At 43.4% G+C, this 24425-nt stretch overlaps 1 protein-coding gene across 1 annotated transcript in view; it reads right to left on the reverse strand.

Annotated features, from left to right (window-relative positions):
• FASN (fatty acid synthase) overlaps positions 1-24425 on the reverse strand; it is a 1281817-nt gene that overhangs the window by 787883 nt on the left and 469509 nt on the right. Inside the window, exons 15-16 of the mRNA XM_044068230.1 lie at positions 15076-15191; positions 10938-11113 (exon numbers count right to left, since the gene is read on the reverse strand). Coding sequence (XP_043924165.1) covers positions 10938-11113; positions 15076-15191 — 292 coding nt within the window. The remainder of the gene's footprint in view (positions 1-10937; positions 11114-15075; positions 15192-24425) is intronic.

The following is a 24425-nucleotide window of genomic DNA, read 5'->3' on the forward strand; positions in this document are numbered from 1 at the left end:
ATGTATACACAACATCCTTTTGGGTGAAGAGCTGAATGATCAGAGTGCATCCAAAGTAAAATAGGAAACCCTTCATGGTTGCTGAAAGGGCCCAGAGAATGCCTCATGGAAACCCTCCCTGTGGGCATCAGCCATTATAACCCCCGCCCTCGAGAGGAACCCTCTGAAGGAGCATCCTGAAAAGACTTTTGAAAAGAGGCACTTTCCCCCTTCTGATTCTTTGAAAAGGGTCCATTGAGGGGGTGGTGAAGCACACTCCTAAAATGGACAGTCTACCCATCATGCTCACTACTTGCTCTAGAGTATTTTTACATTTTGGCCGTAACAAGAAAAAGCCATCAAATGGGATATGGATGATGGACACCTTGAAGCAATCTGCAGAGTTGTACAAATGCTTCCAAGCATGGCACCACATGGCAATGCCAGATACTCAGGATGCTCCATCAGCTGCATTTGAAATAAGCCTCATGGAACCATTGGTGATGGAAAGCAGAGATGACCATCTCTAGCATCTGAGTCTCTGGAGACTGCTGCATCTCGACCCTTCAGGCACCAGGTCACGTTGAAGTATTGTCGTGTTATCAATAATTAAGTGCTCTCAGTGTACATAAGCGGCAGAGGTACGGGAGTGATTCTCAAAACAATCCAAAGCCTGAGACTTCCTATTCAGGTGCTAGACAGAGGAACTCTCCTCAAAGATCTTGTTGATGGCAGACCTCACCACAACAGCAACAGCTGGAGCCTTACTCCAATGAACCCAGTCCTTGGGGGAGCAAAACTCTTATCCTGCTTCTTAGGGATAGGCTCTGCCTAGTCAGGTTCCTTCCACATTTGAGACACTAGGTCTCAGATGGTCCAGCTGGGGAAACCAAGGCATAGACAGGCCTACGCCAAAGGCCTCCAAAAATACAGACTCCTCTGAAGGGGGGTGGGTTGGTGGTCCAGCCTCTGTTAGGAAAGCAGTCAATTCACCAAGAGAGGTATCATCCTGCAGAGACTTGGGGGACACAACCATCCTTCCTGGAGAAGTTTCTCACTGAAGATACTGACCTAGAGGGAGTTCATGTGTTTCTTCTTACACCTTCTCTTCTCCAAAACCTCCCACTCTGGTGAAGCTGGGGAGGGGGTTGGAAGCCCCACTAAGGGGGCAGGATGGAGACCCACCAATGTAGGCTGTCCAGCAGCAGAATGACTGGTCATAGGCCCAGAAGCAAAAGGGGAAGTGACCCTGGCAGGGAGAAATCCAACCCTTCCCCTGAGAAGAGGACATCCTCTCTAAAAAGAAGGTTGAGGTGGAATCTGGCCTCTTGGGGCAGAGGGTCCCAATGCCCAAAGGTTGACTGAAATTGGAGCCAAGCTGGCCAAAGCGGAAGAGATGAGCCCAAAGAAGGGACTGTTGACCCCCACCTGGAAACTCCCACTTTACCACCACTGTTCCAAGGTCTCGATGGCCCTGAAGTATCCAGAGTCTAAGTGACCAAGGAATGAATCTGAGCTGAAGACAATGAAGTCATCAGATCCAAACCAGGGAGGTGAGAATGCAGCTGAGCCTGAAGACCTCCGATCTGAAGGGGCCGAGGGAGGAAGCCAGATGGATTGAGCCAAAAGGTCCTGGGACTGACCCAGATCTGAAGTGATCAGGTCCAACTGCATCTGCAAAAAGGATCTCGGATCTCCTCAGCTGCTCCAAGTAAGAAGTTTTAATGCTGCCCACAAACAGACTAGATGAATGCCACCGACAGGAGCTGGAGGGCCATTTAGAGGAGAACAAGATGGTCTGCTGTATCCGAGCTGGGGAGACTTGAACCAGGGTGAGGAAGAGGACTCTGGCATCAGTTCTGGCAGAGTGGAGGGTGAGAAGGGGGAAGATGTCCTACCAGAAAGGGTCCCTTTTAAGTAGAAAGAGTAGGAAAGTCTGAGATGGAGCCTTGCTGGCTGTCAGCACCAATAAAAAGCAGCTCCTAGGGACCGCACCAATGAAAATCAGCTCCTAGGGACCTGAAAGTCATGGGATCTTCTGGTCTGGTGAGCCTGAGGAGGTAGGACTGGGGACAGAAGAGTAGGATCTCTTCTGATCCCCCTTAGAAGACTAGGAGTCCTGCAGCAGGTGCTTTTTGGACCTGACGTTTGGAACCAAGGGAGAAGTAGCAGATGGTGAAGGACTGGAGGAGAGAAGTTCCTTGAGGCCAGACATTCTTTGATCACCCTAGACCGAACCCTTAACAGATAGTACACCCAGAGTCCAGGTGCAATGCTCTGAGACAAGAACATTTAACATGCATGTCCTGCAAAGTCAACTAGTGCTCGCAGGCCACTCATAAACCCTTGTTCATAGTGTAAAAAAGCTGAAACAGACGCAGAAAAACTGCAACATACTATACCAACATAAAGACTATTCCAACAAAAACAAGAGAAATCTTAACACAATAGCTAAACTAAAGAAAAAACAATCCCATCAGAAGGCGGTAAGTCCTATAAACGACAAAACAGTTCACAAACCAAACTACATACCTATCTATGCACTTAATGTATACAATCCTAACTAGACACTAGAAAACAGGGTAAGGGAAGCAAAAACCCATCACCAAAACACTGCCATGTTTCCACAAAGGATAACCAAGCGAAGCAGAGATAGAGCTGCTGACGGGAATGGCAGCAAATTAGATCTGGGAATTATGGTGAGGAGTGGGGAGTTGTGAGTAAGGGAGGCAGAGCCTGGTGTGTTCAAAGGCTGAAGGAACTGGTCTGTGTCAGACTCAAAAGTCTTACAGTTCAGACTCAAAAGTCCCACAGGTTGAAGCCAGATGCAGCAGACATTTTATCCAAACTAAATTGGGTGGCATTTCCTAAAGATGCAAGTAGTATGCAGTGCCTGCGATTGTAATATGACTGCAGTAACACTGTCTTGTACGTGTCTGCAGAATTATGCAGTGCCAGTAAATGTACTTACGTTTATGGGAGGTGAGGCATACGCAACTGGTATGTACAAAATCGTGCAAGTCTGCCATATGCTTGTTATGATATTTGGTGAAGGTGTCATAGCAACAAACTCAGTTACAGCATTTGCAATTGCAACCTTGCAGATCTTTGTGTGCAGTATGCCCCCCCCCACCAAAAAAAAAAAATGTATGCAATTCATGTAGACGAGTAAGAACAGTCTACACTTTGGATTCCATGCATGTGGTGAGACTGATCAAGTACTAATGTGCAAGTAACTCACCATAACAGTAGATGTGCTAGTAAGAGATCACTACTGTAGTGGTAGGACTTGTCCTTAGTATTTGCGAAAAGGAGAACATCCAAACCTTCTAGTCCAACTTCTACAGCTTTTGCAAACATTTCCTTCGAGTGTGGTACCACCATGGCTGTCACACAGAGCATAGTGCAGCTTTCTGAAGAGTGCTCTGAACTACAGGTGTGTAAAGCACTTTGTCCTCAGGGTCTCTGCCTCAGCATAACCACTTCCTTTTTGGTGCAACTTAGAATACTGACATGGGACTCTAAATGAAAGACTACAGAGATAATGATGTGCCCCAAAGGGAGCTACTCTTCAGTACTGTGTCAGTACTGTGTCCCCAAGGACAGGGATGTTTATATCAAAAAAAACAGGCTAGTAGGAAGATGAATTGGATCATATATTGCAGCTGTTTTGTCCTACCCGAGCATGTGCTATAGAAAGTTTCTCACCAAGCTGTTTTATGTTCCCTCAAGGGAATCACCATTACACTGGCACTCCTTTATGAATGCAAAAGCACTGAAGCATAAGGAATTTTGGGTAGAGGGTAAAGCAGGTCCTGCAGAACAGCAATGGCCAAGACTGTTCTGCTCATGGCTTGATGCGCAAACTGTAATGCTTGAAAACAGCTTGGACTGAAGCCCATGTGGCTGCCTCTCAAATACTTTGGGTTGTCACTTTTGAAAAATGCAACAGCTACAGATGCTGCTCTGAGAAGAGTGCATGTTCCAACCGGTATTTTTAAAATACTGTTCCACACAATGCAGTTATCCAACCATATGGAAAGGGTCTGTTTCGAGATTTACCTACTTTGACAGGCACAAAGAAAATGATCAGCTTGTTCATTTACCAGACACTCTTAGCTACTGCACTGCCAGAACAGAGTTGCTGGCAGATGCCCAGTAGGTGCAAGATTCCATCTTATTTTGACGGTTAATGAAAAAGCAAGTGGTTAACTGTCAACTTAGAAACTATACTGGGCCTAAAGAAAATGCCATAAGTCTGTCACTAGCTTTATGGAAATTGAGCTTTATCCAGTCTAGCATGCAGAAGGATAAAGCCCTAACCGCGGCCCAGGTGACAACAGTCTAACTGGTTACTGGCTTGGGTGTGAAGCTTCTGCCGTTGTACACCCTGGGGAAGGATCTGGTAGCTCCTGGCTAATAGATGTGTTACTCCAAGGCAGAGGTGGCAACATGCTATGTTTGAAGCAACCCACAGGCCACAGAAAGCAAGGGTTTGACTACTGAAATCAGTGATTGTAACCCTTTCAGGCAGCTTATGTTTGTGCATTAATACCACCAACAGAAGGGGACAGATGGACCCAGAAGTTATGTAGGTGCACACGTTACTACTGTGTGGGAGGATTAGGACCACACTATAAAAAATCCCCTGACTAATGTCAGACATGTTCTGGCTAGCACTACCCTGACTGAAATAAAACAGGCAGTTGGTCTTACCAAAGGGAGAATTAATAAGCACCAGAAACCCCACTCCATCCAGGAACAAACAGGCAGACAAGGCAGTTGCTTGATGGTTGATCTGCATATAGGGAAGTCCTTGTACACTGCAACTCACACTACCCCAAGGAGGTGGACCAGTTTCCAAGGTAACTTCAGATTCTCTGTAAAAACTGCTTCAGCATGTACCAGGTTGACAAGGGTGGCTTCATACTCTCAAAGAGAAACTGGTATGATAAAGTGCATTTCTGAACACCTGTGCTATAGCAGAACTGGTCACATACTTCAGGACAGAAAACTCCTTTCCTAAATCTTCAGATTTTAAACCACATACACAATAGAAAAGAAAAACTAACATTTTTCATTTTCATGCTTTATACACGAGTTTTCTTTAAAAAAAATTACCATTCACTCCATAAGCAGAGAAATGAACCTTAACTTAAGAATAAGATCCTTTCAAAATGGCCTGCTTTGGGCATACAACCCTAGAAATGCACCATACAGAGCTTTTCCAAGTGGCTAAATACAGTCTTATTGTATGAATTCTTTTAGCACCCTGCAGGATGCTAATAACCTAATCAGAGAGATCATGCTTAAGTTATTAGGTTGAAAGGATCCAACACTGCAAGCCTTGGGGGCTTGAGGTTCAGATGCACCAATACCCTTCCTGTGGGTCAGCAACATGCAGTACTATCATTCAGACCTTCACTGGCCATCTCAATAAGATGAAAAAAGGGCAGTCATGAAAGACGTTACATGTAAATACATGCTTGACTACATCATTGTTGCAGATATACTCAGCCACAGTAAGGCCAGACATCTGGTCTAACTTCCAGAGATCAGTGTCCTGGCCCCTCCAGGCTAGATGGAAGTATACCACTTAGGGATGTTAGAATGTTCTCTATACAAAGCCAGCATCTTTCCACACCACCTAAAGTTTTCTTGTCCAGGACAACAGCAGCTTATTCCCAGATAGAACCAAGGTGCAGGCCAGAGTCCATGAGACTGGAGATGGAGAAAGGGGTAAACACATGAGACCAGGATACTACACATAAGATCAGAATGCCAGAGAAAAAGAAAAGGGATGATGGGAGGGAACCAGTACCGCAAAAGTAACTTATAGGTTCATAGGTGTTTATTAAGCTAATGACCACAAGGGCCTTTTTAAGCCTAGACATGCATCACAAATATCTGACAAGTTCTGCTACCCTTGATAAGCATGGGCCTGGGAGATAAACCATTTACAGGTCACCTGTGTCCATTAGAGACAGGTGCCAAACCAGGGATGATTTTTTGGTTTCCCATCCAATTGTCCAAGTTGCACTTGGACTGGGTTAGGGAGGAACTTTGCTTCACATGGATGGGAAGCCTGTTCCACAGACTGGGTAGTCTCTGGGATACATATCTATCTCTCCAGCAGGTCCTATTTATATCATAGGCGAGGTTTAAGTCTTTGGAATGAGTAAATCTGGTGCCGTTTGTTTTGTGGCTATTCAGGAAATCCAGAGTGAGGTTTGACAATGCCATGTATGCCAGTCACAGATATCCCCTCAAAAGCCTGTAGGAAACCATACTGGGATAGGGCCTTGAGGTGGTCTGCACAGGATACATTATTTACACCCTGTATTTTTAGTGAGGCACCTCTGTGGATGTTTCACTTGTTGGATATGCCTGGTTAAGTACATACCAAAGGGGGCAATGTACTCAATGATCAGTTGGATGAATGCCAAATACAGTGGAACAATTACTTCCTTGGACTTGTATGCCATACCTTTATTTATAAGTTGCACAACAGAGCATGGATTTCCTCACCACTGTAGACACGTGATGATTAAAGGCTAGATTACTGTGTGTCCCCAAGTCCCTGACTACTGGGTCAAATCTAAGGGGTGTGTTGTCAATATAATACTTACCAGGGATGGATGACTTCCCAAAGGATACTGCTGTGCATTTCTTGGCATTTAGTTTTAGTCCATGGCTCGGACACCAGCTTGCATCAGCCTCTCCTGTAGAGCATGTCGGTGTAAGATTCAATGACCGCTCCTAATTTGCGATCTGCAAATTTAGTCAGCCAGAGACGACTGACATTGGCCTTGACATCAGAGAAGTTAATTCCAAAAAGGAGTGGTCCAAGGACTGATCCCTGAGGGACTCACTTGTGACTAGTCTCTTTGTAGAGGTGGACTCCCCAGTTTTAACTTCCTGGGTCCTGTCTGTGCCAGTTAGCCATCCACATAGTGAAATCTGCCAGTAGAAGTTTTTACACAACTATATTATGCTAGTCATACAGACCACTACTGTTGTAGTCCTTACTGCTGAAGTAATTCCCATAGCTTAGGTGCCAAGGAAAAAAAAGTGTAGTCATGTCGGGATTGTACCATTAATGGAGACAGAACAAGTTCACTGTCGCAGTCACTTTTGGGATACCCTGCCAAAGCAGCCAGCCTGACTTCGAGTTGCACCTTTCCCCAAGGCTTCTGCTTACTCCTTCCCACTGCGACTGCAAGGGGATCTATGGTAAAAGAGGGGAGCCAAATGACATTGTCAGATCTTTCTTGTCCTGGCAAAACAAGGTGTCAAGACCCCAGCACCATAGGCCAAGTTGAGTAGGAGGGGGAAATCCCTTGTGCCACAGGACCACCCAACAGGTCTCCATTTCCCCTCTCGGAAAAGCATGATGGGAACAAAAAGGGAAGTGTGCCCATTGGGGAGAGAAGAGGAAAGTGAAGGTGGATAAAATGGCTACCCACACCAACCCAAGGAACATAGAAGAAAGAAGGGGTGAACCTGGACTATAACCATGAATATAATTTAATAACTTCAACTATGGCAAGTTCCCAACACAACTGCTCTATGCAGATCATACGTTTCACCACTGCAGTTATCACTTAGATTCCCAAAGCAATAATGTACAGGATAACTGTCAAGAGAAAACATTAAGAATATTAAGCCTTGCAGGACAAAGGCAAGTCATACTTAGGCCTTGGAGGCAAATTCCAAGTAACAGTGCCTTGAGAATATGTAGACTAATGACCAGGTAACTGCTTAGGACAGACAAGACTATCCCCAGAGGTATGCTATGGTGGCTGCAGTGACTCTAGCAGAAGAGACTTTGCTACGTCCAGCAATAGCTCTGTCATAAGCAAAGCGAGTAGAAATTAAATATGCAAGTCATTTAAAAAAGTTTGTTGGTTGGCTTATTACCCTTTGCCAGAAACAAACAGCTAGTCTGCCTTTCTGAAATCCTTGGCATTATGCAAGTAAAATGTCAAGTCAAGTATCCAAAGAATATAGGAGATTTTTCTTCCTTGTTGAGGCCTGAAGAAACACATGAATGTCGATCTAAGGACAAATCTGTCAACTTTAATTATAATAGAGGGATTGGTGTAGCTTGCAGCTCTGAAATACTTCTAGCAGAAGTGACCACCAAGAATAGCATTGCCCAGTGTAAGAATTGCAGGGGAGCAGAAACCACTGGTTCAAAGCGGGGCTAAAAATAATCTCCAAGACAATAGCTGAAAATCCATGGTCATGCAATTTCCTTTTAGAGGTCTGAGAAACAACCCCATTAAAGAACGGTTTTGCAGAAGGCTTACAGAAAGGACAGGGGGTTAAATGGCCAGACAGGCTAAGATAGCAGAAGCATGAACTTTAAGAAAGCACAGATTTTTTTATTTTTTTTTTATTTAACATTTGTTGACCGGGAAAGTCCGACTAGGTTACACAGATCCTGTTTTCATTGGAGGCCCGGGGAGAAATGCTCCAGATATGAAAAGGTCAGACTAAACTAGGGCCATTACCACATGTGCTGTGTTTGGGTCTCTGTAAAGCCTTCAGAGACTCATTTTGCTGGGTATGATTTCCATATGTCAGGTTTCCTAGTCTCTCTCATTAAGACTTCCTCAGAATACATACATGTAAGCTGGGATTAAAGGTAAAATCAAAGCTATCAGCCTTAGTGAGTCTAGGCTAGGATGCAAAAGGTACCCTTTGCTTTTCATTAGGCCCATCCACTGGAGACAGCACTTCTCTGCTTTGCTAGGCTTTGCAGGACATATCCATACTGTATGGGCCAAAAGGGTGCCACCATAGTCTTCTGATACCCAACCTTGATTCTGGGGAATCAGAGATACAAAAATATGAAGAGACAGACATGCAAAAAACAGACCTGTAGATTTGAGAAAGAAAGTAAGTATTTTCCAGCCCCCCCCCCCCCCCCAAGTCACTGCTCTGCAAAATTGCAGTCTGTTAAGAGCCTCCATGGCATAGTGAGATAAAGCCCTTACTATGCTGGCAAACCCAAGTTCAAGTACTGACTAAAGCACATAGGAGCTGGATTAGGAGGATGACTGGATTCTCTGCAGTCTTGCTGAAAGGGTGACACCTAGTGGGAGCACTAGATGTTACTCAGTGGAGTTCTAACTAGTTAAGTCTGCACACTATCATGGTGCTCAGCAGTAGTGAAGTCTTGGAGAATCCAGTATATGGAGGTACACTTTCCCCTCCATAGACAGCAGCAGGCTGATTGTTAAATAGGAAGGTACTGCTTATAAAAGGTAGATAGCTGGCCACTAAAACAAATCAAGATGGCTTGCTCTCCATCACACGACTCTCGATGGGGAACAGAAGGGCTGATTAAGATTCCCAGGTGGGAACGAATGGCCCTGTGGAGTTCTTGCTCAGCCCAGGAATGCCTGACTCTTGAACTCACCAAGTGAATGGAGAATGCGGTTTCTCACAAAGTCAATGGCAAGGACCAGAGGGTGCAAAACAGATGAACAAAACTTCAAAAGGACTGCTCACAGCTGTCAGGAGAGAACTTGATAAAACTACAGCAGCACTGTTCAGACCTCAGGCGAGTAGGAAACACAGCAGCACTACACTCAGAAGGCTAAGAAAATCTCTTTCACTACTGCTCAGAAACATTAGAAAATGATAAACATAAGTGCTGTAGTGCTGCTTTCTTCAGACTGGGACAGTTCTGCAGTCAAATAGTCATGTCTCCGCAAATCAATTTCTCATCTGGTTTGGTTCCTGGCACAGATTGTGTGTCCATCTCTCCTGCCAGCACTTCAGGGTACGGCTGCATGTCAGCACTCCAGCCAGACATCAAGACAACAAACTAAAAAATTAATATGCTGCCTTGTACTGCACTGGTGTGTTCTCTTTAAGTGAAGGCAACACAACAGGCCATTCCCAAACAATGGTGTTTATGAAATTCCAGTCTCTCATGTGGCTTAAGTGAGAGGTGCAACCTACACAGGACAAAAGAATATACCATACGAAAAAGGTAAGTCCCTTCACATTACAGAGTCCATCACTTCAATATTTTCATCTGCCTTTAAGCCATAATGATAATCACTGTAGTACATGTCTGACTTGTTTCAATGTGAGGTTCAAAATGGGCTGTACTTCCTACAAGGGCAGCTAGCCTAGTACTTGCCTATAAACGTATAGTGATGCTAACAGTGAAATCCAGTGCTCCTACACTAATACATTATTGCTTTCCTGCAGTGAACTGAACACTATCTAGTAATAATCACTTGTTTAACTTCAGTACTCTGTCCCCAGTGTACTTTATGCAAAGCAACCAGACTGCAGGGCGTCTAGTGCTTTACTCAGAGGATCACCTGAAAAGAGGCTTTGTACTCAGACATAACTAAATCAAGAAAAACTGACTTTAATGTTTTACTAATGGAACAAAATGCTCTTGGGTTACAGTGGAGAAAATCCTTCCCAGGGATGGCAGCAAAGCACTAGGGACCCCCTGTCACACACGTACAATCAAAGGGCCAAAAGAGGTGGACACCTTAAGCCAGCTGGTTAGTAATGGTCTTCTGGCCTTCAGTTTGTAATGACAAAATTTCCCAGCAGCCTGTTTACTAGTCACTATATCAGGTCAGAAGACTGTATTAAACAATACTTCCTAGAATAACTGCTCTAGCCTTTTCAATAAACAAGTGCATTTCCAGCCCTGACTCGAAGTACTCTTGACATCACCCAGCCATGGCAACTTGCTATTCATGCAGGAGGCCACAAACTCAAAATCCATTTTCTTCAGAGCAGGTGCTAGAGTTCAGAGAATTTTAATTTTATTGTCAACTTCAACTACCACCGGGTGGCTTCTACTACCACAGTTAACTACCCCCAAACAGCATTTCATTTACAATTACAAAACCTTGTTTATCTAAATCCAGCCGATTCAGTCCATTTTGTTCTGGGTGGTTCAGACACTCACTCACCTATGTTATACACAGTAGCTGAACTTGAGCCCCCGGAACCAGAAGGAAAGTCTTCCACCTTTGGTACATCCCACATTTGGCTGTGGTCCCACACCATACAAGGGGAAAGAAGTGGGGTTCCAACTGGATAAGGATACTCAACATGACAGTACAGCTTGTCTGAATTCACATTTATTCTGTGGAGAAAAATCAAAGCTGAAATCAATGAAGTGAACATGCACTAAAAATGGACATTCATGAACATAACATTTTAGATTGACAGTTAAAATCAGCTGGTTTAAAAGCAAATACTCGTCTTGTCATCCCACCCCCAAGATGACACCATGACTTCAGTTTTATAGCTGGTACATCAGCATTTTCAGCCTTGTAATCAGGACTGGTGTAGTTCCCACAGAGACCTTTTCAATTTCACACCTAAAGCCAATAAAAGATAATTTTATCTTTACAGCAAAGCTAAGCATTTCTCAGCTGTTTGGAGGACTAATCAAAAAGAGTAAATACTTTGACCATACAGCACCCAGGGGATCTCCTAGGTCTCTGCAAGATTAATCCCACAGTGATTGTTACTTTCCATGTTTCTAGTTGTGATCCAAGAAGCTTCCCTCTTCTCAGCAGAAAAGATTCGGCAGTTAACAGCCTCGATGCACATTTAATATATAAAATTTTCGCTTTTTCCTAGCTCTCAGTGGGTTTGATCCTATATGGTTTGTGCTTTTACCCCACCTCTTGCTATGAGTTTTCTTTCACAGGTGATTTCCTCTGCTGACCATCAGTTCTCCCCCTACACTTAACTGTTCCCCTGCCATTGGGGAATCCCCAAGTTGCACACAAGAGCCATAGAAGGGTGCAATCCAGCCAACCACGGAGATGTCTGTGCCCTGATCAGTTTCCCTCATCAGTCTCCACCCAACTGTTCCCCTGCAATTAAAGAATTTCCAGTGTACAGACAATCACAGGAGACCAGCAGCGATGTTGGAATCAGTGCTCTTGCTCACACCAAGTGATGCAAGAAATGAAAGCATTTTTAATGAATGCCTGTACCCCACCTCTGTGACAGACATGGACACATGCATCACTGAAGTGGCTTACTATACCCTTCCCCCCTGTATGAGTGCTCCACTTACGTGCTAATGAGAACTACATGAGATTTGGCTTGACAACCAAATCAATGTCCCTAGTTACAGCTCAAATTTAACTACCTGCAACATTTTGCAAGCAAGTGTTGAAGATCTAGGCTGAGGGGGTAAGTGACCAATACCAACTCCTTGACCCTGGTGGGGAAGAGACCAAGTATTTCAAGCACTGAAGCAATTACTATAGATTGCTTGTGCAGTATTTATGGGTTTCTCTATGCCATAGATGTGCTATAACCTGTTGTTGGGTTTGACCCTACAGGTGGTTAGTGCACTCCAACAACTTTGCTGGTTTTAAATTTTCACTTTTCAGTAGTCTGTTCAACTTACCCAATGGCTCCTCTGCCTTCACCCAACTACACCACTTGTTCCTCCTCATAGAAGTAGTGAGGCAATTCTACAAACTCTCCAGTCCCAGACTGCAATGGGCCTTTGGCTGGTCAAAGGTCCTATGACCCCCCCCACCCAAAACAAAAAACTACATTGTTTTTCTGTTGAAGCCATAAACTGTCTCCACCCCTACAAAGGAGGAGAGCCAAATAACCCATTCATTCTGCAGTCAGGTGGTAGAGAGTGGGACAGGCAGAGTGAACTTTCCTCACCCCTGGAGCTCCTACATCCCTCAACAGTTCTGTTGAGCACTGATTACTCCCTTACAAAGGGGAAGTGTGTGCGCTTTCACATACACGCTACTCCCTGGACTTAATACACAACTACTACTGCTGCTTGGCAGCATACATTTGGTAGGCATGTACTTCGCAGATGTACCACCTACTGCTCCCCCTTGCTGTCACCCAACTGGCAAGCAAGAATTTCTTACCTTCCCCAGGATGGGCGAACCAACAGCAGCTGCTCACTGCCACCCTCATCACATCTAGCACATGTGCCAATAATCAAACAAGTGTCACCTGTCAGTTCCTCATCTTGAAGCAGCACAGAGGGAGACAACAACTTTGCAAGTTCGAACCGAAAGGCAGTGCACTCTCCTGTTGTATCTGCAAATCTGATGGAAGGAATTTTGTCCCATATCTCCTGCTGATCTGTAAATGTGATCTAAGGAATTGCGTCCCCTACTTCCACAACAGTGCAGGTCTGCTCCAAAAATACCCTTCTCTCACACCTGCAGGTTTCATCTAACAGCTGAGATTGCACTTACTCTTATCTAGCATTTAATTCTTGTACCCAAAGTCAGTGTTAACCTTATCATACTCTTCAGCTAAATTCTGAATGCTGCAGTGTTTTCCAGATACAGCTGTGTACTTTGTAATATGTGGACTTGGAAGAGGCTACAGAACACGATCAAATCTCTTCTCTGTTCTACAATCAGTCCCGCAGGGTCAACACAGCTGATATTCCAAGTTCAACAGCCAACCAAAATGACAGGTTTAACTAAATTCTGTGTGCCCCCCGAGTCCTGGTATCTCTACAGTTATGTCAATCATTTTTGTCCCTGTGGACCAGTTTCCTACTTTGCCACCCTTCTCCCCCCCTCTAACCAGCTTCATTCCCATCCATCAATACAACAAAGCATAACAGATTGGTCAAATTGTGCTGCTGTGTTCAGAATTCTACAAAGGCTCATAGGCAAGTACAAGGCTAGCTAAAGTCTAGCCAATTTCCCTTTTGGTGCTTGAATTAGTCTATCCCATTTAGTGTAAGATTGACTTTACCCATCCATGGCCAATAATTATATATTACCCCTAGTGAAAATAACTGGGACTACAACACAGATAATTTGCGGGGACCCATGCACTGGATAAAGCACTTAGCAGCTGGGTCTATCCATTAGTACAGGGGCAGTCATGGGGTAAATTTACTGCTTCCCATCCACAGATCCAAGATGCACTTAAATTTGGACATGGATGAATGTTGCTTTACATGGATAGGGAGTCTTTGTACAGAACATTCTCTAGCACCCAAAGCTTGGTTCATGCAGTACTGAGTCAGAGCACATCATGCTTCTACAACAGACTTTTCCCCTTGCTTATTCCACTGATTTAAAGATGAAAGGTCAATTCCATTCACCTCCACTACTCAAATAAAACCTATTCAATCCCTCCATCTCTATACACTTCCCCAACCTACAGTTCAAATAGTGAAACTTTCTGTCCAGAATTTCTTGGGTCTCATTTCCCATTACTTCTGCCTTTACTGTCCCATGTTTAGCCACATACCACTATAATTAGACCTGCTTCGGTACCAGATGAAAGATTAAAAGTAGATTCTCCATACTTCTGCATTATACCTTCAGTCCAGTGTCTCACATAGTTTTGCTATTCTAATTAAGTATGTGCACACCACTAATTGCACCCCTTCTTTTCCATCTTACACAACTAAGTCAGTCCTCACTTCTACCATCCACAACAGACAGTTATGGGTGTGTTAGCATTCAGGTAATGCAAGTTAAATTACATAAAGCTAAACTGGCACAAAACGTACTATAGAAGCTTGGAACATGCCAATATGTAGTCTTCTAAACTGTCTCCATTTGAAAGAGCTTCCGGAAAACACTACTTCTGAACAGGACTTTTGGCAGCATAATTCAGAGTTAAGGCTATGGGCTACTAAAGTTTCAGCCTGTAATCCTCAGCTTGACTTTAAGCCCTACTTGCACATATACCCTTCAACCTCAAAGCAAGAAATCTGAGCAAAGCCATAAATGGCAGGGGGGGGCAAAATGGGGACATGTTAAACACTGCTCTTAACCTAGAAAGTTGCAAGAACAGATTATGTGCTGGCATGTATTTTCTGAAAGATATGAAGTTTGAAACTCAAATATTTACAGATTTCAGTTCTGAATGATTTGCCAGAAAACCACCAATTCTGAGGAACAAATCAAAAATGAGGCAAAAAACTGGAGTTGATATTTATGCTTGCACAACAGCTTTCCTCAAAGTCTTGACCAAGATCTCCCAAGCTGGGCAAGTTAAAAGTGTGTTTGGACCCCAGTGTGTAGTGTTTTTTTTTTTTTTTAAAAAAAAGGGAGAATCATCTCTTGTCCTTACCCATTCAGGTACAGCTTCCCAATATTTGACAAAAAGAATTCTAGGTTGTTGCTGTGATCTCGTTTCATAAGTGGTAAAATTGTACAAGATGACTTCAAGCTCCTCTTCAAGATGGCCTGGAAAACAAAAATTCCATGTGTAAATGCTTTCAGCTGTTGCTATTTGTTGAACAGTCAGAAGACACCCGCATTCAATTCCTTTTAAGTAGCATGCACTCAACCATTTTACCAAAGCTCCAAGTTCTCCTATTCTGTCATTATGCACCAATATAAAGAACTTTAAATCACCACGGTTTTCCTGGGTTTCTGCAGACATGCAACAGAATCCTGTTGTGAAATTACTGCTGGCCTGTTGGGAGAAAACATTACATGTTTCTGTGACTTGGCACAGGAGTTTGATTAGCATGCCTGAAAGGAAGAACAAGGCTGAGTATGACCACCTGTGAGAAAATTATTCCATAATGGAGAAGAGAACATCATCAGGACTGCTAGCTTCCAACAGCAAGCTTAAAGTTGGAGTAAAAATGACAGGCTGTGCAACATGTGCATGCAATACTGCATGTACACCCACTGTAGTACATTCAACCCCAAAGGCTGAAAAAGGCAGGTATACAAATTCCCTTCCTTTGTAAAATGTGAGGAAGCCAGACATTCACCTCAGTTTGTTCCAGTCCTAGCAGCTTACAAGGCTGATCCACATGTAAAACGCAGGTCCAGATTGGAGATGCACCAGAAATACAGCTACCATAATAGTAGTGTGTCAAATAGGGAAGGTGAACCACTACCAAAGACTTGGTCTAAAGGTATAGACGCACTTAAAAAAAAAAAAACATAAAAAATATGCAAAACAAACATCAAGAAATGAATCTTCAGGAAGGCAGACATTAGGACTAAAGAATTTAAACTAAAGGTCAAAAGTCCACACTGTTTTAGTTGTAGATTTTTAGACAATGTATTCCCTTCAAACCCCCCTTTATACAATTGTGGGGTACAACTTCAAAGAGCTAATCCTCTTATCAGGAGGTATACTGCAGCCATTTCAAAATATCTTCAATAAAATATCTGGTGTTTGCACCAATCTTTCTAGCTAAATGACTCCTGGATTATTGCAGTAAACTGGAAAAGCATATAAAGTGAGGAAGTAGGCAAGTGTTGGGGCACAGGATAAAAATGAATTTACTGCAGTGAATCATTCCGAAGTTTGTGTAACCCAGATTTCTAACAGCAGAGTAAAATAGCAAATTTGTTGGCTGATAAATGGCTCAAACTTCAGCCCTCATTCACACCACATGAAATACCTGCTCGTATAACCCCTCCAAAACATTAAGGGGCATGTACTGGTGGCGCTTGCTAAGCACACACACAGCCTCAACGTCCCCAACAGTATTCTGGGATGCCTCCTAAAAAACTTCAAACATGACCCATCAAGACCACTTGAGTCACTTTACAACTACAGTCTCAAAATGGGCTTTGTACCACGAGAAAGGGCAATTGCAATGGGTATCTCACTTCACAAGGTTGGACCATCAACTGATCCTGGAAACTACAGATGTATTACTCTGACAAGTCTAATAAGGTAAGCCATGGAACGAATTATTGTGGAAATGATCAAAGAAAGGCAACCTTGAGACACAAACTGACCCAGTTTGGCTTTCTCAAGTGGAGGTCATGCATAGCAAACATGGTGGACTTCTTTGAGAAGGCCAGCAAGGCAATGGATGAAGGGAAAATGGTGCATACCACCTATAAGAGCCTGGTTAAGGAGTAGAATACAACACTCACTTGGGTATAGCAGACAAACTCACTAAAATGAACACCTACATAATTTGCTGGATTACTAGCTGGGCCAAAGACATTACCCCAGGAAGTCAGGACGGCGATATCACCTCTACTAAGAGACAAGTAACCAGCAGAGTACCTCAGGCCTCCATTCCTTGGCCACTCCTATTGAGCATCTACTACTCAGATGTAAAGTAGAATGTCAAGGGCCTTTGGCTAACCAAGTTCACAGAAGACTGCAAAGTAGGAGTGATCACAAATCTCACCTCAATGACACCAACATCTAACAAGCGAACTTAACAGACATAACTGGTGGCAAAGTCATGGACTAAAAGTCAATGACAAGAAGTGTATTAGTTTCTTTTTGGAAAACTTACACCCAAGCTAATTACTCCATCGATAAGACACCTCTAAGAGTTGATCCGGTACTCAGGGAACATACTGGTCAAAGTCCAGATTATCATCCATACGTGTGGCCAAGGTAGTAAGAAAATCATTCTACATTACTTAACTTATAAGTAAGGGCATGGCATCTGGGTCTAAGGAAATCACAGTGCCACTATTTGTCCCTCATTAGACTCACTATCTAGTACACTACCCCCTTCGACATGGACAAGGCATGTGCAACAGCTGAATGCCCACAAATGATCCTCACCAGGACAGGCCAGGATGCAAAGATGTCCTATATGGCTCACCTTAAAGCCCCCCACTTTGTCCCCTACATGTTACTCAGAGGCAATACATGTCTGGAATACTAGGCATCATAGTATCCAGCTCTGATGGACCTTTTGCATATCCACAAAACTGTATCAGAACCACTAGATCCAAGGATTTAAATCTTGCTTTTGACACGACCTGTTGGTGAGATGTTTCGGAGGATCCCCATGTTCTAGGACAGGCTTCCCATCTTTGTTAAGTGGAGTCTATCCCTAATCCTACTCATGCGCAACCTTGAATAGAGGAGAAATCTGGAACTCATCCTAGGTCTAGACCCCATGTCTCTGATACACAGGCAGGCAATAATGCCTACACAAACATACCACCCAATATAACCTCTAGACACTTCCCAACTGATATACCCACCTCCTAATACAATCTCTGATAATTAAGGACAAAACTGGGTTAGATTACACACCTAGGCTTATACCTATGAAACTATATACAAAATGGAATAATGTTACCAAAGATCAGGATAACAGCAGGGGTTAAACAAAACTATCACTTACCTTCAACACTTAGCACAAATCCTTAAATTCCAGCATGTTACTTGTCAGCTTCCTTTTAACACTAAAGAAAGTAACATTCCCATATGCAGATCTAATGTTCATAACATCAGTAACACCCAAATCCAAAGTAATGAGATTAAAAGCACTACACCCTCACTCCCCATTGGCCCTTGTTTTCAATTATAAAGGAATTCCCAATATTATTCCAGCATGTCCAAAGGTCAGTTGTCAATCTCCTCTCCGGTCCAGCTGGTGAACCTGGGAATCTTGAGGCAATGTTACAACTGCCTCATGTACACAGACAACCCTCTCCTCCTCCCAACAAATTCCAACACATGTGAGAGATGCAACCATATAGCCAAACTGGAGGCTAAGCTCTCTCAACTCAGTACTGGCGTAACAAGTCAGGAGGAGAAGGAAACCACACTCACTACAATTCCAGTCTCACATAGACCTACCACGACAACAAACCAAACACACAAAAACATACTCGGAGGCTCTAAATAAAAATCTGTCTAAGCAACAGAGACCTCCAAAGGAGACACCCAAGCAACCGCTACCCCAAAACAAAACACGTGCAACACATAGCTCACAAAGCCAGTGTGCCGAACAGTCACAGCCCTTAAGGCTAAACAACACACCTGATACACTTGTAATAGGTGACTATAGTCAGGCACACTGACGTCCCGCTCACCAGGCTGAATAAGGAGAAGGTCACGGTGAGCTGCCTGTCGGGTGCTAGGATCCGCCACATAACACAAGCACTCAGGTCACTCCAAGGCAAGTACAAATATGACTCCGTCATTGTCCATGCTGGTGTGAATGACCTGAGACTTACCTCCCTGGACTACATGAAAAGAGACAGAGGAGCTCTCTGAGCATGTAGCCCAGGCCGGTATGACCCTGACCTTGAGTAGCATCTTACCCTCACCAAGAATGATGCCACAATATGAAGACAAGATGATCAATTTCAACAACTGGCTTAAGTGTTGGTGTCATTCAAAGGGGATCCAATGCCTGTCAGCCTGGGATGACATGCTCGACAAGCCACGATGCTTCGCTAGGGATGGCTTACACCTGTCACCGCTGGGCTTTCGGATATTGGCAAAGGCTCTTGCTACCCCCATAGTGCCTTTGCTAGGCAAGGCTCAAAAGACAAACCCACCTCCATAGGTATCACAAGGGATAAGAAACTAAGAGTAATGCTACTCAACGCCAGAAGTCTAAACCTCAAGATGCACGCACTTGAAACTCTCCTTAGCATGGAGAACATAGATATCTGTGCAGTAACAGAAACCTGGTTCAGGGCTCCCGAGAGCACCCCAGCACTACCAGGTTATACCTCATACCATGCTTTTCGGCCCCAAAACTTGAACCGAACCACAAAAGGAGGAGGAGTATCGATATTCAAAGATAACCACACCTCCAGGTTGGTGGCAAAGCACAAAGCATCAGAGACTATCCATGTGCAACTAACAGTGGGTAAAACTGCCTTCCAGTTTATAGCCTGCTACAGACAACCCTCCCAAACCCAGGAACCCCACTCGGCCTTCCTGAGAACACTGGAAAATATGAAGGTCTCTCCAAACACCATTATATTGGGCGACTTCAACTACCCAAACCTAGACTGGGAGCATTACTCTAGCTCCAACACCCTAGCCCAAAGGTTCCTAGAATTCATAAACTCAAATGCTATGGAACAACTTGTTACTACTCCCACAAGAGGGGAAAACATACTGGACCTGATCATCACCAACATGGGGACTCTATGCTCCAGACCAGAAGAGTATCCCTCACTGGTAAGATCAGACCATAAACTGATCTCACTGGATATTCACATCCCGACCCCACCCTCTGCCCAGAAAACCACAGTGAAAAACTTCTCTAAAGCAAATTTCACACTCCTCGAAACAGAGGTGGAATCCTTCAAAGCCCCTGGGCCTGTGGAAAATACGGACCAGACCGCAGAATCCTTTATAAATGCATTCTATGAACACCTTCAGGAATGCATGGATCATGCAATCCAAAATAAAACCAAGACCCAATCCTCCAAAGGCAGACGTCCTGTCTAGTGGACCCCAGCCATAAACAAACTATACAATAGAAGGAGGAAGCTACTACATGATAGAGCAAAATCCCAAAAAGGGAAGGCATCTCTGATCAGTATTAGCAAAAAACTAAGGGCACTCATAAAATCGTCTAAGGCCAGCTTAGAGAGAAAAACTGCACAGGACACTAAGGATAATCACAAGGCTTTCTTTAGTTATGTTAGGAACCTGGCTGGGAATTCCCAGATATGCTCAGAATTAGTCCAAAATGACAAAAAATACACCGAACCCACAGACATTGCCAACATCCTAGCTGACAGGTTCAGAGCAAACTTCTCCCCCCCTCCCCACCAAAAGGGCACACATCTATCCCAGCAGAGTGCTGCCCCCCCGACATCGCAGATGCTCAGGTAAGAGCCGCCCTCTCCAAAGCAAAAAACACAGCATCAATGGGACCAGACGGTGTCCTGGGCTGCGTCCTGCATTAACTCCAAGAAGAGCTAAACCCAAACATAAAACTACTGTTCAATCTCAGCCTTACTACAGGATATGTACCCAAAGAGTGGCGTACAACAACAGTGGTCCCTCTCCACAAAGTGGTGCCTCAACGGACCCTGGAAACTATCGCCCCATAAGCCTGACTAGCTTGGTCTGCAAAGCTATGGAAAGAATAATCATGGACCTCATAAATAAAGATATTGGGGACCTACAGACACTGGATCCTACCCAGTTCGGCTTTGTTAAGGGCAGATCCTGCCTCTTAAACCTGGTCGACTTCTTTGAAACAGTCACCAAGGCCATTGACGAAGGGAAGGTGGTCTGCACAGCATACCTGGACCTCGCAAAAGCTTTCGATATAATACCCCACTCGGGCATTATAGATAAGCTCACCAACTTAAATATAAACCCCTATGTCACTAGATGGGTTGCAAACTGGCTCAAGGACAGAACCCACATGGTTAGAATTGCTGGAGCCATGTCAGACTCCAAACCAGTTACAAGTGGCGTCCCACAAGGCTCAGTCCTGGGACCTCTCTTGTTCGGTATACATTTCTCGGAGGTACAGGCCAACACAGAAGGACTGTGGCTGACCAAGTTCGCAGATGACTGCAAACTGGGCGCCATAATCGACACTCCAGCCGACACAAGCATCCTCCAAAAGGGCCTCATAGAACAGACAACTGGTGCCAGACCCATGGCCTCAAGCTAAACTCCAAAAAGTGTATAGTCATCCCCTTTGGAAAAAACAAAGAGCCCACAAATTACCACATAGGTGATAATCCATTAAGTACAGAAGAAGTAATTAGGGACCTGGGGATCCAAGCTGATAGCAATCTCTCATTTGACAACCACGTGGCCAAAGTGGTTAGAAAAACATTTTATATAGCCCACCTAATCATGAAGAGATTCACATCTAGATTAGGGGAGGTCATCGTGCCTCTTTACTCATCCCTCATCAGGCCCATAATAGAGTACAATGCCCCTTTTGGGATGTACCTTACCAAACAACTGCAGTAACTGGAAAGACCCCAAAAGTACCTTACCAAGAGGATCAAAGGGCTCAAACAGATGCCATATGCTGCCCGGTTAAAGAAACTCCAGCTCTACTCAGTGGCATACCGCCTGCTCAGAGGCGACCTGTGCCTGACGTATAAAGCCATGTCCAAACCGGAATTAAGGGACATGCTGCACCTCAAAAAATCCAAATCCCATCGAGCTACACGCTCGAGAGACTTGAACCTCAGCACTGAAATAAATAGGACAAGCTGGAGGGACAGATTCATAACCCAGAGGCTCCCTTCACTCTGGAATAAAATCCCAGTCCAGGTTAGGCAGAGTCCCTCATTGACTCTCTTCAAGAGGAATCTTGAGGAGTGGATGGGAGATCGTAGGTTTACCCCGGGTATCACTTCTGTGTCACTGTTAGAGGCACAGTATACTAACCTCGAAAAAGGGCATAGCAAAATTAATTTAAAATGGGTGGCGAAAGCCAAACATACTCTGGCTAGGCTTATAAATGCCCTAGGGCAGATAGCCTAGTATGAACCTATGAACATTATAAAAGCAAGATGCTACTGGATACATTATACTGCATCAGAAAGGTTTTTGTATGACAGTTAACTAGACCTGTATTCCAACATTCTAATTGTCTTGGAAATTTAAATTTCTGGAGTTTGAATTTCAAGATTATTCTTGTATGGTAAATAAAACCTATTCAATTTATAGGAGAAAAATATGATTTCTTGGTAAAATTACAAAATAAACCGGAGATCTTTACTAAGATGAATCAATGCTGTTAATATTGCTCTAAATTATACTTCCCTTGAAAAACATCTCTACACTACCATAGTGGGTTTTCCAGATAAAGAAAATAATCACCTAATTTTTAAAGAGGGGTGAGACTCCCAGAATTCCCTGGACATATAAGAGCTCCAAAAGATTGATGTTTGACCTCTACACATATGTAGCTAAACATTAACGTAATTAATACAATACTCAGTTTATAAATTAACAAAATTTCGAAAACAAAAAGTTCAATTCCAAGTCTGCTGAAACTTGTAACCGTGACATCCTCATTCTGGGCCAGTAATCAAGGAGCCTGAACCACCATTGATGCGGACACTTGGAATATGAATAATACACTACGTATTTCCAGATGCAGACCTCTTTGCATCAAGCACAGTTTCCCTAAAGAGCGCACAGGGAGCACAGTAGGCCTGGAGTCCTGATTTCTCTGTCACCCTTCAGGTCCCCAGTAAGACTCCCCACTGGCACAGCTTAAGAGTTAAGTCCTCAGCCAAGTGTCCAAGCCAAGTCCTCCACCAATCTCTTTGTGAAACTAGTGCTTCACATTCCTCTTCCAAGTAGCCAACACACAGATTTGATTTACAAACAAACACCTGGGAAAGGCTGTCACAGGTTTACTAACTGTGCCCCCTTCTGCCCAGACTATAAAGGCAGTTATCACTGCAACCACAAAGCCAGCTACCCAAGGCTCTTGCAAGGGTACCCAATTATAGTGGGTGAAATTAAATACAAATGGTAATGCTCACCAAACAGCAATGCTTCAGGAGTGGCCACAGCTGTCACCAAAATACATGCAAGTACTCTCAAAGGTATTTCTCTGAAGGACCAGCCACAATAAGAAGTTTATATTTAATAAATAACATGAAAATACTAAAGACCTACTTAGAGTAAATACCAGAGTTAGTCACACAAAATATTAGAAATAACACCGATGAAAACTCAGAGATACAGAAACTGACTGATCAGGAGAATTACAGTTCCTACTTGCTGAATTACAGCAAGACAAGATGGTGAGTGGTCCTTGTTAGATCCAAGACACAATCCAGAATACTGAAAGCAATCTCCCAATATCTAATTTCTGGCTTACAGAATGATATCACACACGTCTGGTCATCTGTTTCCCTGCACTATCCATCCTCACTAGAAGCTGCCATGGTTTTAGTACCTACAACAATACACACACAACAGCATCGAGAAACAATAAAATAAAACCATTCCACTCTTCCTACAGGAGCTAAAAACTATTCTCCAGTACAGACACCGCGGCTCCCTTCAAGTGTAATAACAAATTTATGGCTTTAATTTCAGATATATTTTGCAGTCAGGTGGATTAAGATTAACCTCTGCTCTTCCAGTATCCTCTGTTAAAACTTACACATTTAAACAGTTACAATAATGCATGTACATTTCTTTTCTGCCCAGCAGGAAACACTTGATACACTTCTAACGCAGCTTGAAAAATGCATTTTAAAACAAGCATCTATACAAAACAGTTTGATACACAAATGACATACAACTCTTTAAAAAAATTCCAGCCATAAGTTACACATCTACTGCCCTACTCCTCCTGGCATGGCTGGCAATCGCTCATCATCACAGCATCAGATTTTAGTATGCTATATTTCATGGAAAACATTTAATAAATTCAAATTTAATGAAGTTATATTAAATTCCCTATCAATGTCACCAAACTGCTTCCTAGGTCCAAATGCCAATTTTTTAACACCTTAAAAGGTTTACATGGAACAAACAAAACATCTAATAAAATACTGTAACTTCCAAAATTAAATCTATTAAGCTTCAAAAACAGGAAAAAGTACATTACTGATAAATACAATGGTATATGAAATACAATTTGAAAATTTTAAATATTCCTTTCCATGGGAACAGGAATTGGAAAAGTTCTCACAAAAATGACAGTCTATAGATTAAACACTTAACTTTTCAATATTCATATTCAATTGGTTATAAACACAGTTATTCAATATAGG

The sequence above is a fragment of the Protopterus annectens genome, chromosome 4.part0 (genome assembly GCF_019279795.1).
Source record: "Protopterus annectens isolate FY-2018-M chromosome 4.part0, PAN1.0, whole genome shotgun sequence".
In the NCBI taxonomy this organism is placed as follows: Eukaryota; Metazoa; Chordata; order Ceratodontiformes; family Protopteridae; genus Protopterus; species Protopterus annectens.